This window comes from Typopeltis vanoorti, chromosome 11, assembly GCF_054136105.1.
Source record: "Typopeltis vanoorti isolate ZY-2024b chromosome 11, IOZ_Tvanoo_1.0, whole genome shotgun sequence".
Lineage (NCBI taxonomy): Eukaryota > Metazoa > Arthropoda > Arachnida > Uropygi > Thelyphonidae > Typopeltis > Typopeltis vanoorti.
The window spans coordinates 55,493,952-55,508,264 of record NC_143559.1 but is presented as its reverse complement, the minus strand read 5'-3'; the positions used below and the strand labels follow the sequence as shown (position 1 = coordinate 55,508,264).

The 14,313-nt window shown below is 35.2% G+C and overlaps 1 protein-coding gene across 7 annotated transcripts in view; it reads right to left on the bottom strand.

Annotated features, from left to right (window-relative positions):
• LOC150101595 (uncharacterized) overlaps positions 1–14,313 on the bottom strand; it is a 427,246-nt gene that overhangs the window by 207,126 nt on the left and 205,807 nt on the right. For 6 of the 7 annotated variants that reach the window (XR_016549078.1, XR_016549080.1, XR_016549079.1 and 3 more), the window contains 2 exons: positions 11,204–11,341; positions 10,791–10,967 (listed from right to left, as the gene is read on the bottom strand). Coding sequence is in view for 4 of the 7 variants with exons in the window: in XM_090400964.1 (XP_090257090.1) it covers positions 10,791–10,967; positions 11,204–11,341 (315 nt within the window). In the remaining 3 variants the exon portion in view is untranslated. The remainder of the gene's footprint in view (positions 1–10,790; positions 10,968–11,203; positions 11,342–14,313) is intronic. The other variant, XM_090400963.1, reaches the window with a different exon arrangement.

The window sequence follows — 14,313 nt, the reverse complement described above, 5'->3', positions numbered from 1 at the left end:
AGTAACTTGTTTAAGTTAAGGGATATTAGATATTACATCCCATATTGTTTCTTAGCCAAATAAGAAACTCAAAAGAGTTTCATGCCGAATATAGAAATTATATAAAGTTTGGCGATTCCAAGCGTAAGCAAATACCTGGATAGCAGCAACTGACCCTTAAGGTAGTGCAAGCTGAGGCAACTCATAGCAAAGGTGGAGCAAGCTCTGAGTTGCCTCAGCTTGCACTACCTTAAGGGTCAGTTGCTGCTATCCAGGTATTTGCTTACGCTTGGAATCGTCGAACTTTATATAATTTCTATATTTGGCATGAAACTCTTTTGAGTTTCTTATTTGGCTAAGAAAAAATATGGGATGTAATATCCCTTAACCTAAACAAGTTATATGTCGCCGAATTGAAGCCTTTGGCTCTTCATATATTTAGTAATTTATTAGGACACCACTTGGCAATTCTCATAGAATGGATGTAAGTTCTGTTCGCTACAAACTTGGTATTAATTGGGTCTACCTACTCACTGATGAGACCTCAATAAAGGTCACTACCAGTCTGGGTAGTGACCTTCTCTCATAATGTAGAACAGCAATACAGCTCCTAGGAGCTAAGTTCACAATATGGGTAAATATCAAGAATAGTGATCGGAACTTGCTCCACCTTTGCTATGAGTTGCCTCAGCTTGCACTACCTTAAGGGTCAGTTGCTGCTATCCAGGTATTTGCTTACGCTTGGAATTGCCAAACTTTATATAATTTCTATATTCGGCATGAAACTCTTTTGAGTTTCTTATTCAGCTAAGAAACAATATGGTATGCAATATCCCTTAGCTTAAACAAGTAATATGTCGCTGAATTGAGGCCTTTGGCTCTTCATATATTTAGTCATCAGTAACTATTTTCAAAATTAGAATATATCAAAACACACAGATGTCTCTGACATATACATTGCCAGCATAGGATATTCAAGCTTTTCAGAAACAAATCATGACAATGTTAGTTTTTCAAATGCATCAGCCACACACAACAAAAACTGATCTCTCAGTTCTTTATACTATCCACATCCTTCACATGTCAGAACCTGCAAAGGATGTTGAAAAGTAAAGGAAACAAATCAGGATTAGTTTTTCAGACAACAAACACAGGCCAACAAGTATTTTGGTGAAAAATGGAATTACTACATATCGATCATTACTGTCATACATTATCTGCCAATAATTGTATGGACACACCTGTTATTTGAAGTTATAGAACATTCCAGGTTTGTTAATATAATAAAAATTGGTGTACAGATAGTAGGAAGCGGTATTTCATCATATCAGTTGAATAGGTGGTAGTATGTCCATATATGCCATTGCTGCTCAACTGGAGCATCCAAAATCAATAGTTGGCAATTTCATCCACAAAATGGAGACATTCTGGCATCACTAATGCAGGAAAAGGCTTCCAACACCTAAGTGATTATAGAGCATTTTGCCCTGTAAATAAGGTTTCTGAATGTTTTTTATTATTTTCATCTTATGTAATTATAGATGATAGAAACTCAGAAATTAACTTAGCTTGATGAATAAAATCCTGCAGTGAATGCGATATATTTTGTCACCTGTAACTGCACAGATTAAAATCTGTGCAGTTACCCAGGGCAGCTAGCTGCTGAAAATGGTTGATAAGAACAAGAAAGTGTTAAAATGGGTGGCAAGTAAAAACTGGCAACTATCGACACATACAATGATGAGTTCCAGAGCATCAGTAACACCATGATGAGACTAATATTGTACAAAACGAACTCCATTCACTGAGTTTCCCATGGAAGAGCAGTGGTACACAAGTCGAATATCACAAAAATGAACAAAGCAGCTCGACTGGCCTGGTGCAAAGAGCATGTGAAGTGGACAATTGACCAGTAGAAAATTGTACTCTTGAGCAATGAATCAAGGTTCAACTTTTTCCGGTCTAATGGCAGGGTGTGGAGGCAATCTGGTGAATGCTTGTTATCACAGTGTGTTGTACTCACAGTAAAGTTTGGTGGTGGGGGAGTAATGTTGTGGGGTACATTTAGCTGGTTTGGAAGTGGAACCACTGTTCATTGTCCATAGGTCAATGAAGGCAGCTCAGAACCTTGATCTGGACAATAAGGGGCTGCATACACTGTGGAGTTTCTATGGAACAGAACTGTGGTACTATCAAGACGACAATGCCCCATGCCACAAAGGCTGCAGCTGTTATGGAATGGTATGAAGAGATGGTGTTAAATGACTTCCCTGGCCTATGCAAAGTCCTGACCTCAATCCCACTGAACACCTGTTGGGACGAATTGCAGTGCAGATTGAGGTCCAGAGCAGCATGTCCTCGACCTGCCACTGAACTCAGTGCTGCTTTGATGGAGGAAGGGAGACAAATTCCACCCGATGTCTGCTGGATATTGATGGAAAGCCTTCCTCAAAGGGTGCAGTAGGTGATCAAAGCCAAAGGTGGACATTCCCGATATTAGGGTTCACCTGCTGGTACCAATTGTAAATTGCTCAAGTGTCCAGACAATTATTGGTAGATAGTGTATATGAAAAATTCGAGGAGCTTCAGAAATGCTCCATACTATGTGTAGAATTAAGCCTTGGAGTATACTCCATACACCAAGGCTTAATTCTACACATAGTTTGGTCTGCGTTTATTAAAAATTTAACAGCCACAGATCTGGGATGTGACATGCATTATGCACAAAATATGAGTGCAATAACCAGCTTTGTTTTATCGCATGTATACTATTGAATTCAATGCATAAAAATCTTTCAGGTGTAATTTTTATTTCTAGTCCCCCCCCCCACCTAATTCAGATAATACAAGTCACATGCTCCGATGACATAAGTCCAAAGTCTTACAAAACTTTTCATGTTTTATCATCATCTTAATAAAATTAGTTCTTGTAACTGAACTACAGAAATATTAGATGTTGACATTCCAATGTTTCAATTTCATAAAACAATCTTCTTAAAACATTGAGACATAGAAATAATCTCTCAGAAGAATTTTAATATTCCTATAGCAGGTTCTCCTTGAAACATGAAGAATATTTTGACTACCTGAAAGTGTACCAACATAATCAGCGTTTATTCTGTATTGTTTTTCATACAATCGACAATTTAGATGTCTGCATGATTCAGTAGAAATGCCATTATAATCAGAGGAACATGCAGAACCAAGCCTCACCTTCTAAATTTATAAGCCAATATAAAATGCCATTAAACTGTGATGGAATGTAACCATTAGCTACACTCCATGAACAATTTTAATCTGTGCAGTTACAGGTGACAAAATATATCGCATTCACTGCAGGATTTCATTCATCAAGCTAATTTAATTTCTGAGTTTCTATCATCTATAATTACATAAGATGAAAATAATAAACAACATTCCGAAACCTTATTTACAGGGCAAAATGCTCTAGAATCACTTAGGTGTTGGAAGTTATTCATCATTTTTTAAATGGCATTAGCAACACCACTAGAACATATAATAAATAAGATATTTATTCTTCTTCTAGCTTTACAACTCTTTATGACTTTTAGCTTGCAAAACAATTTTTTGCCATTCTTTTCTTTTCTGTGCAATATTCTTCCAATTCTTAATTTCTAAAGTTGTAAGATCTTTTTGTAGGTCATCAATCCATCTTTTTCTTTGTCTTCCTTTGTTCTAATGGTTTCCATTCAAATATTTTTTTTAATCCTTTATCTTTTTCCATTCTTTTTATATGCCCCAACCATGCTATTCTTTGTGTATTTATATATCTTTTTTAAATAACGAAACCTGTGGTGAGATCATAAATAAAAGAAACACACGTATTAACCACAGTGAAAATTATTTAATTGTAAATATTTCATCAAAATTTTTGTCCTAAGATACTTAGGATGAAATATTTATAATTAAATAATTTTCACTGTGGTTAATACGTGTGCTTCTTTTAATTATTTAAATATCTTACTATATCATCATCAAATTCTTGCCATGTTCCCTCAAGCGGTGTACAGGATATGATAGTACTACATGAAAAATTTACATCATTACTAACTTCCTATCTACAATTTCCCTCCAAATCAGTCTGTTACTTGTCAAGACTCCAACATTATCATACCTTATAGTTACTATATCAATCCATCTATATCTTTGTATTCCTCTGGGTCGTTTTCCTGCCAACCTAGCAAAGAACGCTTGTTTTGCTAATCTTTCATGGTCCATTCTGTATTAAGTGACCATATCACCTGAGATTAGCTCTCCTAATACATTCCTGGATGCTGACAGTGTCAAGTTCTTTCCTAGTATCCTCGTGTTAATATGATATTGCCATTGATGCCATCTATTCATGTCTCTAATCTTTCTCAGGACTCTTATATCTGCGGTCTCTAGTCTTTGGTCAAGTGTTTTACTTCTGGCACAGCTTTCAGATCCATAAGTTTAAACTGGTTTGAACACTGTCTTGTATACAGATTAGCTCTCCTCAATCTTCACTAAAAGTTGTGCATAAGTAGCTGAAATGTTTTACTTGTTCTATAGGTTTCCTATTCACAATACCATTGGTATTTTCAGTGTTTCTGCCCATTTTCATTGTTTTGTCTTGTTATTGCTGATCTTCATACCATATCTATTACAACAGTTATTCAATTTAATTAGGGAATTTTGCAGACTTGTAGCAGATTTATTTAGAAGTATAACATCATTCGCATAAAGCAAAGAGCTGACATTAACATCTATAATTTTGATATCAGGTTTAATACCACTTTCCTTAATAATGCGATCCATATAGATAATAAATAACAGAAGGGATAATGTACATCCTTGTCTGACACCAGATTTAACATTAAACCACCTTCCTGTACTTCCTTCAATTCTAACTGCTGACTCACAACTGAAATAAAGACTAAGTATTGCTTGATATAATGCCCCAATAGTTTCTCTCTTGGCACTTTGTAATATGCCTTTTCCAGATCTACAAAACTTAAACGCAGATCTTTGTTATATTCCCATGATTTCTCAACTATTGTCGTAAAGTGAAGATCTGATTCTGATAGCCTCTATTTGTCCTGAATCCATCCTCCCAACTGTTTCTCAAGTATAATTGAATAAATCTTACCAGGTACACTCAGTAGGGAAATACCTTTGTAATTTTCACGAGAGTTCTCATAGTACAATGGGTACTATGAGAGCTCTACTCCAATTATCAGGAATTCGTCCTTCTGAACTATGCAGTACAACCACTGTAAGACTTTTATACCACCATACTTCAAGCATTTCCGGTCGAATATCTTCTACTCCTTCCTTTCCACATTTCAAGCCTTTGATGGCTTTTTCTACTTCAAGTATGAATATGTATTCCTGACTGTATGCCTGTTGAGTGTTTTTTTTACCACTATGCTATCACTGCTTGTTTCATTTACCAATTCTTCAAAGTAATTACTCCATACTTCAAGGATATCTTTTTCTCCCTTTTTCATGTCACCTTTATCATATCTACCTCCTTTTACTAAGTACACTAAATACTAGGCTAATCTTCTTGAATGGCAGGCAGTCTAGTAGAGTGATATGGGCAACTATCAACAGGACAATGAGACTTATTTGTGCCTATGGTCCGTCCCACAGAAGGTTCTATTAAGGTAGAAGTGGAGGAATCTTTTGAGGCTTTAGAAAAAGCAACTGACACAATGAAAAGGGAAAAGTTGGTCCTTGTTGGGTATCTAAATAGCAGAGTAGGAAATGAATGTCAGATATACAAAAATATACTGGGAAAATTTGGAGAAAAGAGCAAAGCTAATAATAATGGCAAATATTTGTTGGATTTCTGCTCATGACACGGACTGGTTATTACTAACACTATGTTCCAACATAAAAATGTGCACAAATTCACATGGAGAGAAGAGGCAACGAATAAGAAAAGTCTCATTGACTATGTTATTGTTGATAGTTATGTTTTCTCCCTGGTGCTGGATACCAGAGTGTACAGAGGATTTGAAATTGGAAGTGATCACTATTTACTCTTGAGCAGCATAAAATTGAATTTCATATTGAAAAGAATAACACATAAAAAAGTTTTAAAGTGAATAAAAGTTGAGTAGCTCTCAGATGTGAACTGTAGACTAAAATACACAAAGATTATTGAAGAAAAAATAAAACGGTTTGAGAACAGGAACCAAACCTTGGAGATTCAGTGGCAAGCCCATAAGAAAACCCTGATTGATTCAGCCAGAGAGGCATGTGGTGAGGTTGTCTGCAAGGATAGAAAAATCAGAACTCCATGGTGGACACAGGAAATTAAAGAGGCAGTGAAGGAAAAGAGGAAAGCATATCAAGAGTTCTCCTATCAAATAAGTCAGCTTGTGATCTTAGAGAATACAGAGACAAATGTAAGAAAGCTAAACTCTGTGTAAAATTAGCTAAACAAAAGTCATGGGAGGGTTTTGGCTAGAACATAGAAAATAAATATCAAGAAGTTAGCAAAATATTTTGGAGGTTGTTGATGAAGCTCAGAAATGGAGGAAAGAGTACGGTAAAAGGAGTTAGAGATGATAAAGGTGACATGAAAACGGGAGAAAAATATATCCTTGAAGTAGAGAGTAATTACTAAATGAAACAAGCAGTGATAGCACAGTGGTAAAAAAAACATTCAACAGGCATACAGTCAGGAATGCATATCCATACTTAAAGTAGAAAAAGCCATCAAAGGCTTGAAATGTGGAAAGATAGCAGGAGTAGATGATATTCGACAAGAAATGCTGAAATACGGTGGTGTAAAAGTCTTGCAGTGGCTGCACTGCATAGTTCAGAAGGCATGGACAGATGGACGAATTCCCGATGATTGGAGTAGAGCTCTCATAGTACCCATATATAAAAAGGGAAATAAAACTGAATGTCAGAATTACAGAGGTATTTCGCTACTGAGGGATCCTGGTAAGATATATGCAAGTATACTTGAGAAATGGCCAAATAGATGCTGTCAGGATCAGATCTTCACTTTACGACAAATAGTGGAGAAATCATGAGAATATATCAGAGATCTCTATTTGAGTTTTGTAGATCTGGAAAAGGCATATGACAAGGTGCCAAGAGAGAAGCTATTCAATACTCTACAGTTATATGGTGCCAATGGGCCATAATATCAAACAATACTTAGTCTTTATTTGAGTTGTAAGTCAGCAGTTAGAATTGAAGGAAGTATAGGAAGATGGTTTAATGTTAAATCTGGTGTGAGACAAAGATATACATTATCCCCTCTGTTATTCATTATCTATATGGATCACACTATGAAAGAAAGTGGTATTAAACATGATATCAAAATTGGAGATGCTAATGTCAGCTCTTTGCTTTACGCGGATAATGTTATACTTATCAATAAATCCACTACGAGTCCTAGCCAAAACCCTCCCATGACTTTTGTTTAGCTAATTTTACACAGAGTTTAGCTTTCTTACATTTGTCTCTGTATTCTCTAAGATCACAAGCTGACTTATTTGATAGGAGAACTCTTGATATGCTTTCCTCTTTTCCTTCACTGCCTCTTTAATTTCCTGTGTCCACCATGGAGTTCTGATTTTTCTATCCTTGCAGACAACCTCACCACATGCCTCTCTGGCTGAATCAATCAGGGTTTTCTTATGGGCTTGCCACTGAATCTCCAAGGTTTGGTTCCTGTTCTCAAACCGTTTTATTTTTTCTTCAATAATCTTTGTGTATTTTAGTCTACAGTTCACATCTGAGAGCTACTCAACTTTTATTCACTTTAAAACTTTTTTACGTGTTATTCTTTTCAATATGAAATTCAATTTTATGCTGCTCAAGAGTAAATAGTGATCACTTCCAATTTCAAATCCTCTGTACACTCTGGTATCCAGCACTGGGATCCTGGTAAGATATATGCAAGTATACTTGAGAAATGGCCAAATAGATGCTGTCAGGATCAGATCTTCACTTTACGACAAATAGTGGAGAAATCATGAGAATATATCAGAGATCTCTATTTGAGTTTTGTAGATCTGGAAAAGGCATATGACAAGGTGCCAAGAGAGAAGCTATTCAATACTCTACAGTTATATGGTGCCAATGGGCCATAATATCAAACAATACTTAGTCTTTATTTGAGTTGTAAGTCAGCAGTTAGAATTGAAGGAAGTATAGGAAGATGGTTTAATGTTAAATCTGGTGTGAGACAAAGATATACATTATCCCCTCTGTTATTCATTATCTATATGGATCACACTATGAAAGAAAGTGGTATTAAACATGGTATCAAAATTGGAGATGCTAATGTCAGCTCTTTGCTTTACGCGGATAATGTTATACTTATCAATAAATCCACTACGAGTCTGCAAGATTCCTTGACTAAATTGAATAACTGTTGTAATAGATATGGTATGAAGGTCAGCAATAAAAAGACAAAGAAAATGAAAATAGGCAGAATTGTTGAAAATGTCAACTGCATTGCGAACGGAGAACCTGTGGAACAAGTAAAACATTTCACAAAAATCGTACTTAGGCACGAGTTTTAGTGAAGATGGTAAATTAAATATGGAAATAGACAACAGAATCAATAAGTAAGAAATCAATTGAATAAATTCATATGGAATAAGAGAGAAATTAGTCGGAACACTAAATTAGCTGTATACAAGACAGTGTTCAAATCAGTTTTAACTTATGGATCTTAGAGCTGGATCAGAAGTAAAACACTTGATCAAAGACTAGAGACTACAGTTATGAGAATCCTGAGAGAGATTAGAGACGTGAACAGATGGCATCAATGGCAATATCATATTAAAAACGATTATATTAGGAAAGAACTTAACATTGTCAGCATCCTGGAATGCATTAGCAGAGCTAATCTAAGGTGGTATGGTCATTTAAACAGAATGGGTGAGGAAAGATTGGCAAAACAAGTGTTCTCTGCCAGGTTGGCAAGAAAACCACCCAGAGGAAGACCAAGATATAGGTGGATTGATACGGTACAAAGTGCCTTCGACGACAGAAATATAAGATCTGATAATATTGGAGTCTTGACAAGTAACAGACTGATCTGGAGGAAAATTGTAGATAGAAGTTAGTAATGATGTAAATTTTTCATGTAGTACTATCATATCCTGTACACTCCTTGAGGGTACAAGGCAGGAATTTGATGATGATGAACTCCTTTTACAGCACTCTTTCTGGCATTTGAAGTATTTTAGTGGATTAGTGATATACAGTCATACAGGACAACTGAGATACCCTGTTTTAATAGATGTTGGAGGCTTATGAGTATCAAAATAAGAATGGGGTTGGCCATCCTTATTTTGATAGGTGACCACTCCTACAGATCATGATGCACCTCATACCTGTCACTCTGATCGTTCACCTCTGCACCTATCTCCTCTAGAGGAACATCTAGGAGATCCCATTCTGAGATCACTCCTCTACAGGAATTGTGTGTTATGGGGTGTAACTGTCACTGGTATTCCAGCCATGATGATGCTCCAAGTCGTTTTTTTTTTTTTTTTTTTTTTTCCCATTGACATGATGTTTCTATGAGGACATTACCAGAATGTATTTTCTTAACAGTTTTGAGAGAAGCTACCAGTCCTTCTAAACCATTTGAATGAAGAAAGGTAACATTTTCACCTGCTGTACAGAAAAAAATGTTACATCATGTCTTTTGTTTCAGTTACCTGTACTTATGTTATCAAAAATTGCATCAATAATTGTATCATTAATTTGGTTAGGACTTTATTAGCTCTCCTGAAACAATTGAGGATGAGAATTCATGCTCAAGTGGCTTTCTCTTCAGCAACAGAGCTTCCCATCCATCATAGAGCCACATATGTCCACCCAATCATTGCATTCAGGAGTTGGATGCCAAGGCTACCCTGGATGCTATACAAGCACCACAAGAAAGTTTGGGCCCTGTACCCAAACCATGGGGAAGAAAACTTACTGTAACACCCTTGATCCTTGCAGGCAAGACCACTAGCTGATTAATCTTGGATTGACCTTCTTGCCAAAGCAGTGTAAGACTACCAAGATCCCACTTTCTGAATGTCTGCAGGTTACATTTCACATCAAACACAGTGGCAACGCATTGGATCCCAGTGATGGTACTCTAGAAGATAGCATAGTGAAAAGGACTCAGGAGAAGTACAGCAAAGAAAAGGAAGAAGAATGAAAAGGGCCAGTACCATTACTGGGAGGTCTCTCCACCATGAACAAGTGCTCGCATAAAAGGACCAAAATTAAGTTTTACTTGTGAAAGTCAGAAAAGGTGGTATATTGTCAAAACACTCTCTCATGGCTTCATATGTTAATAACAATAATATAACTTTTCATTTAGCATTCTGTATATCCCTAGAGGATGTACAGGAGTATAGCCATTGCTAAAAAAAGAGGATGATGAAGATAGTTGAGTTTTGGAGGTAAGAGCTGTCACAATAAAGGGCAGTCAGTCATTTGAATCTTTTTCTAATCCAAAATGTATTTTGAGGGAGCTAGCTACTTAAATGAGTTAAAAAAATAACAATAAAATTTAAAACCATCTAAACAGCCAACACCCTGAAATACACTTCATATTAGAAAGAAATAATAGCAATATTCTTGATTCATTACTTTTTGCATACCTTTTTTTTATTGTTTTAGTATTATGGGATAAAAGTAACTGTCAGCAAAGGAACAATACTCAGTATTAAATGGAAATGCAGTCTGAAAGAGAGACTAAAATCAATCCGCATCTACTTAAACACCAAAACATATTAATTATCAACGTATTAATATGGTATATAATTGTAAATAATCCGAAATACCTGAAAACCACGTTGCTTTGCATAACTCCAGTACTGTTCAAAATAGCGTGCTTTATCATTAACTGCATCAACAATGATGAAGGGGAAAAATCTGTCGTCTATAGTTTTTTTAAAAGATTTAAAGAGACTGGTTCTATATGCTTCTTCCATATCTGCTTCATATTCATATTCAAGCTCCTGAAAACAAAATAGTAAATATGTCATTATCAATAAAGCTTTGGTCAAAGTAAAATTAAATTGGCATCTTTAGTACAAATTAGATGGAGAAAATAAAGTCAAAGCTAAATGAGGACTTTGATAGTAGTTTAGTAGTACAAAAATAAAAATAACAGAAATGAATAATAAATTTGTGTAATAAAAACAATATGTGGCATATACATACATACACACACACACACATCACATCTCAGTACCTTTTTGCATGCATCTACCTTTGATTTCGCCCGCTTTCCACTTTCTGGGTCTTTTCCCATCTTTTCTGTTTCGACCATAAAATAATCATCCAAACAAAGCATTCTTGGGGCTGAACCACCATTTTCTATTTCTTTATCCTGAAAATTCAATTACCAGAAATCAGTTTGAAAATATACATTCAATATAATTAACAGCAAACAGTTGAAATTTTGTGGTATTTATATTACTACATATTGTGAGATGTAGTTAATGATTTATAAGTATTATGATTTTTTTTTTATTTCTTAGAAACCATTAATCCTATAAGAGAAATTTATCATAATGTAATACTCAATAGATAACCATGGGGGAAAAAAAATTTTTTTTTCAACCATTGTTGCTCACCTTTGCTTACTCTAATACACAATAAACCAAAGAATGTACCATTTCTACTGCAGATGCATTCACTTATCTCACACACACACATGCAGTAATATCACAAGGCCTGAATAGAAATAAATTAGGTGTCTATGTTACAGAGTTTCTTTTAGAATGCATGGGAAAAAAATAAAGTATATATAAGCATAAAAGTGCATTAGTTTTTTTCAGGCCACTAAATTTGATCTGCTTTGTGTGTGTGTGTGTGTGTGTGTGTGTGTGTGTGTGTGTGTGTGTGTGTGTGTGTGTGTGTTAATAATATTGTGTATTAAAAATAAATAAATAAATGATGTTTCTCCTAGCTAGACAATCATGAATTTTTTTTTTTTTTGGTTCCAATCAACTGCTATTATAACTACATATATTGCAGGGGTCACTAATAGCTTACGGTTCTATGTGTATTTTTATTGTACAAGAAACGTATTCATTGAGAAATGAAAATGTTTTCATTTTCAAAAAAAGTTACACCCCGAGTTACGTAAGTAATGCATCTCGTAAACCTTTATGTAACTCAAATTGTACGTAAGTAATGCATTTCATAAACCTTTACGTAACTCAAATTTTACGTAAGTCGAATTTGTAAATTATATACATACAATAAAATGTTCAATAGCTACTCATACTACTGTCTTACATTAATTTTTTCCATTAATCAGATATTTTCCATTTTTGGGGTGATTAAAAAAAATTTATCAATTGTATTTGAATAATATACATACTGTAAATATGAAAGTATGAAAAATACATAATATAAAAGAATATAAAAACAAACTGAAATATTCAATTTTCAAATAAAGTGTGTAATACTGCTTGAACACAATAGGAAAAACTGCATTCCTCTCTCAAGTGAAGCACTGCACACTTCACCAGAATATAACATATGGGAGCATAACTGTAGGGTGGTAGGTATACTGTTCACTAATTGGGGAGGGGAACAACTTTCTCTCTTTCGTTTCTATTTAGACTAGACTGCCTATCAGCGTTCCCCTCTAAGCTGTACACGTGCACATATCTAGTAACTGCGAGAGCAAATTTTGCTTTTAGAATTTCGAATTTAAGGTCAATAATTTTTGGACATACTATAAAAACTAATTATATATCTATCATGCTTGTCACTTATTTTATTTAGTAATTTCTCCAATGTCTCCACTACAATTATTCTGAACGATTCCAACATAATACGCTCTAATTAGTTACTTTTAGCCTGTGCAATTTGGACAAGATGATTCTGATATTAGCAAGTTTTAGAGGCATATTTGTTTAAATTGTCTACGGTCTGGACAGTAAAGTCACCTGAGCTCATGCAAACGGTGATGAATTTTTTGTAGCTACACAAATTTAAGTAACTTAATTTAGTGCTCAAAATTTTACAGGTTATTGAAAGATGAAAAAACAGCAACATTAATACGGGAATTACATTAGCAATTTTAGTTTGTTAAAGCATCAAAATGTCACTGTGGAAATGATGGAATTGCAGATTCCTTTATATATTTGAGTGGCTGGATAAATGTGACAACCTGTTTGTAAACTGCATGTATAGGCAATATTTAAGTAGCTGAAGAAGCACACATTTAGGCTGCTCTTATAGAAATATCTATTGAAAAGTACAAGATCTTTCAACAAAGATATAAGTAATTTTAAGCACACTAAATTAACAGTTTGTGGCTAATGACTTTCACAACTGTGAGCACAAGTCTGAGATCGAAACTTGTGCACCAAATGTTTTTCATGTACAAGTGGGCCAGCAAAAATTAGAGGGAATATTGCTCCAAATGCTTTATCTCAGGCTTAATCTCATGCAATTTATTTATCAAAAATAAACCTAAAACAATTAGACAAATAAAAAGAAAATATTCTAGTGCTCTTTGCTATAAATTTGAGCAAACCTCTTTCTCTCCCTGTGTGTGTGTGGGTAGGTGTGCATAGCACACCCACCAACTCATGAGCCAAAACATTATAACCAACGAACCTGTTTCTGGCCTACCAGACTGCACAGATGATTGGTCAGAAACGATGGTAGTGGCAGTATCCTGTTTGGGATTTTTCTCATGGACAATGAGTCCCAGAATTCAAATTGAACACATCTTGACTACTAATTCTTACCTGGGGATTACTTCACACAATTAATGTCCTACATGATTTCGTGCTGGAAGAGCTACATTGATGACAATGTAGCTCTTCCAGCACGATAATCACAAGGCTTGTATTGTGTAAACATGGTTTGAAGAGCATATCCAAGTATTCTGTGCTACACAGGCCATCTTAATCTCTTGGTTTGAATCCCCTCAAGCATGTGGCTGCATTCCACCAGTGCCTAGCTTAGTCAGCAACCTTTGGGAGTGACAGAATGAATTCAGTCCAGAATACTTTCTGTGGTCTAGTGGAGTCAATTCCGAGATGTGCTGGCAGGCAGGGGACAAAGGAGACCCAGCATACTACCAGATAGTGGTACTACATAATGTTTTGTCTCTCAAGTGTGTGTGTGTGTGTGTGTGTGTGTGTGTGTGTGTGTGTGTGCGTGCTGCTTGTGTGTGTGAGACATGCATATTTCACTCTCAGTTTATGTAGTTATGTTATTTTATTCATTTCATGCTGGCTAATGCAAAAACTTTGAAATACAGTTATATTGTGATTTATTTAATTACAAAAATATTTTTTAAAAAATACACCTAATTTGAGTGGATTTAATAAT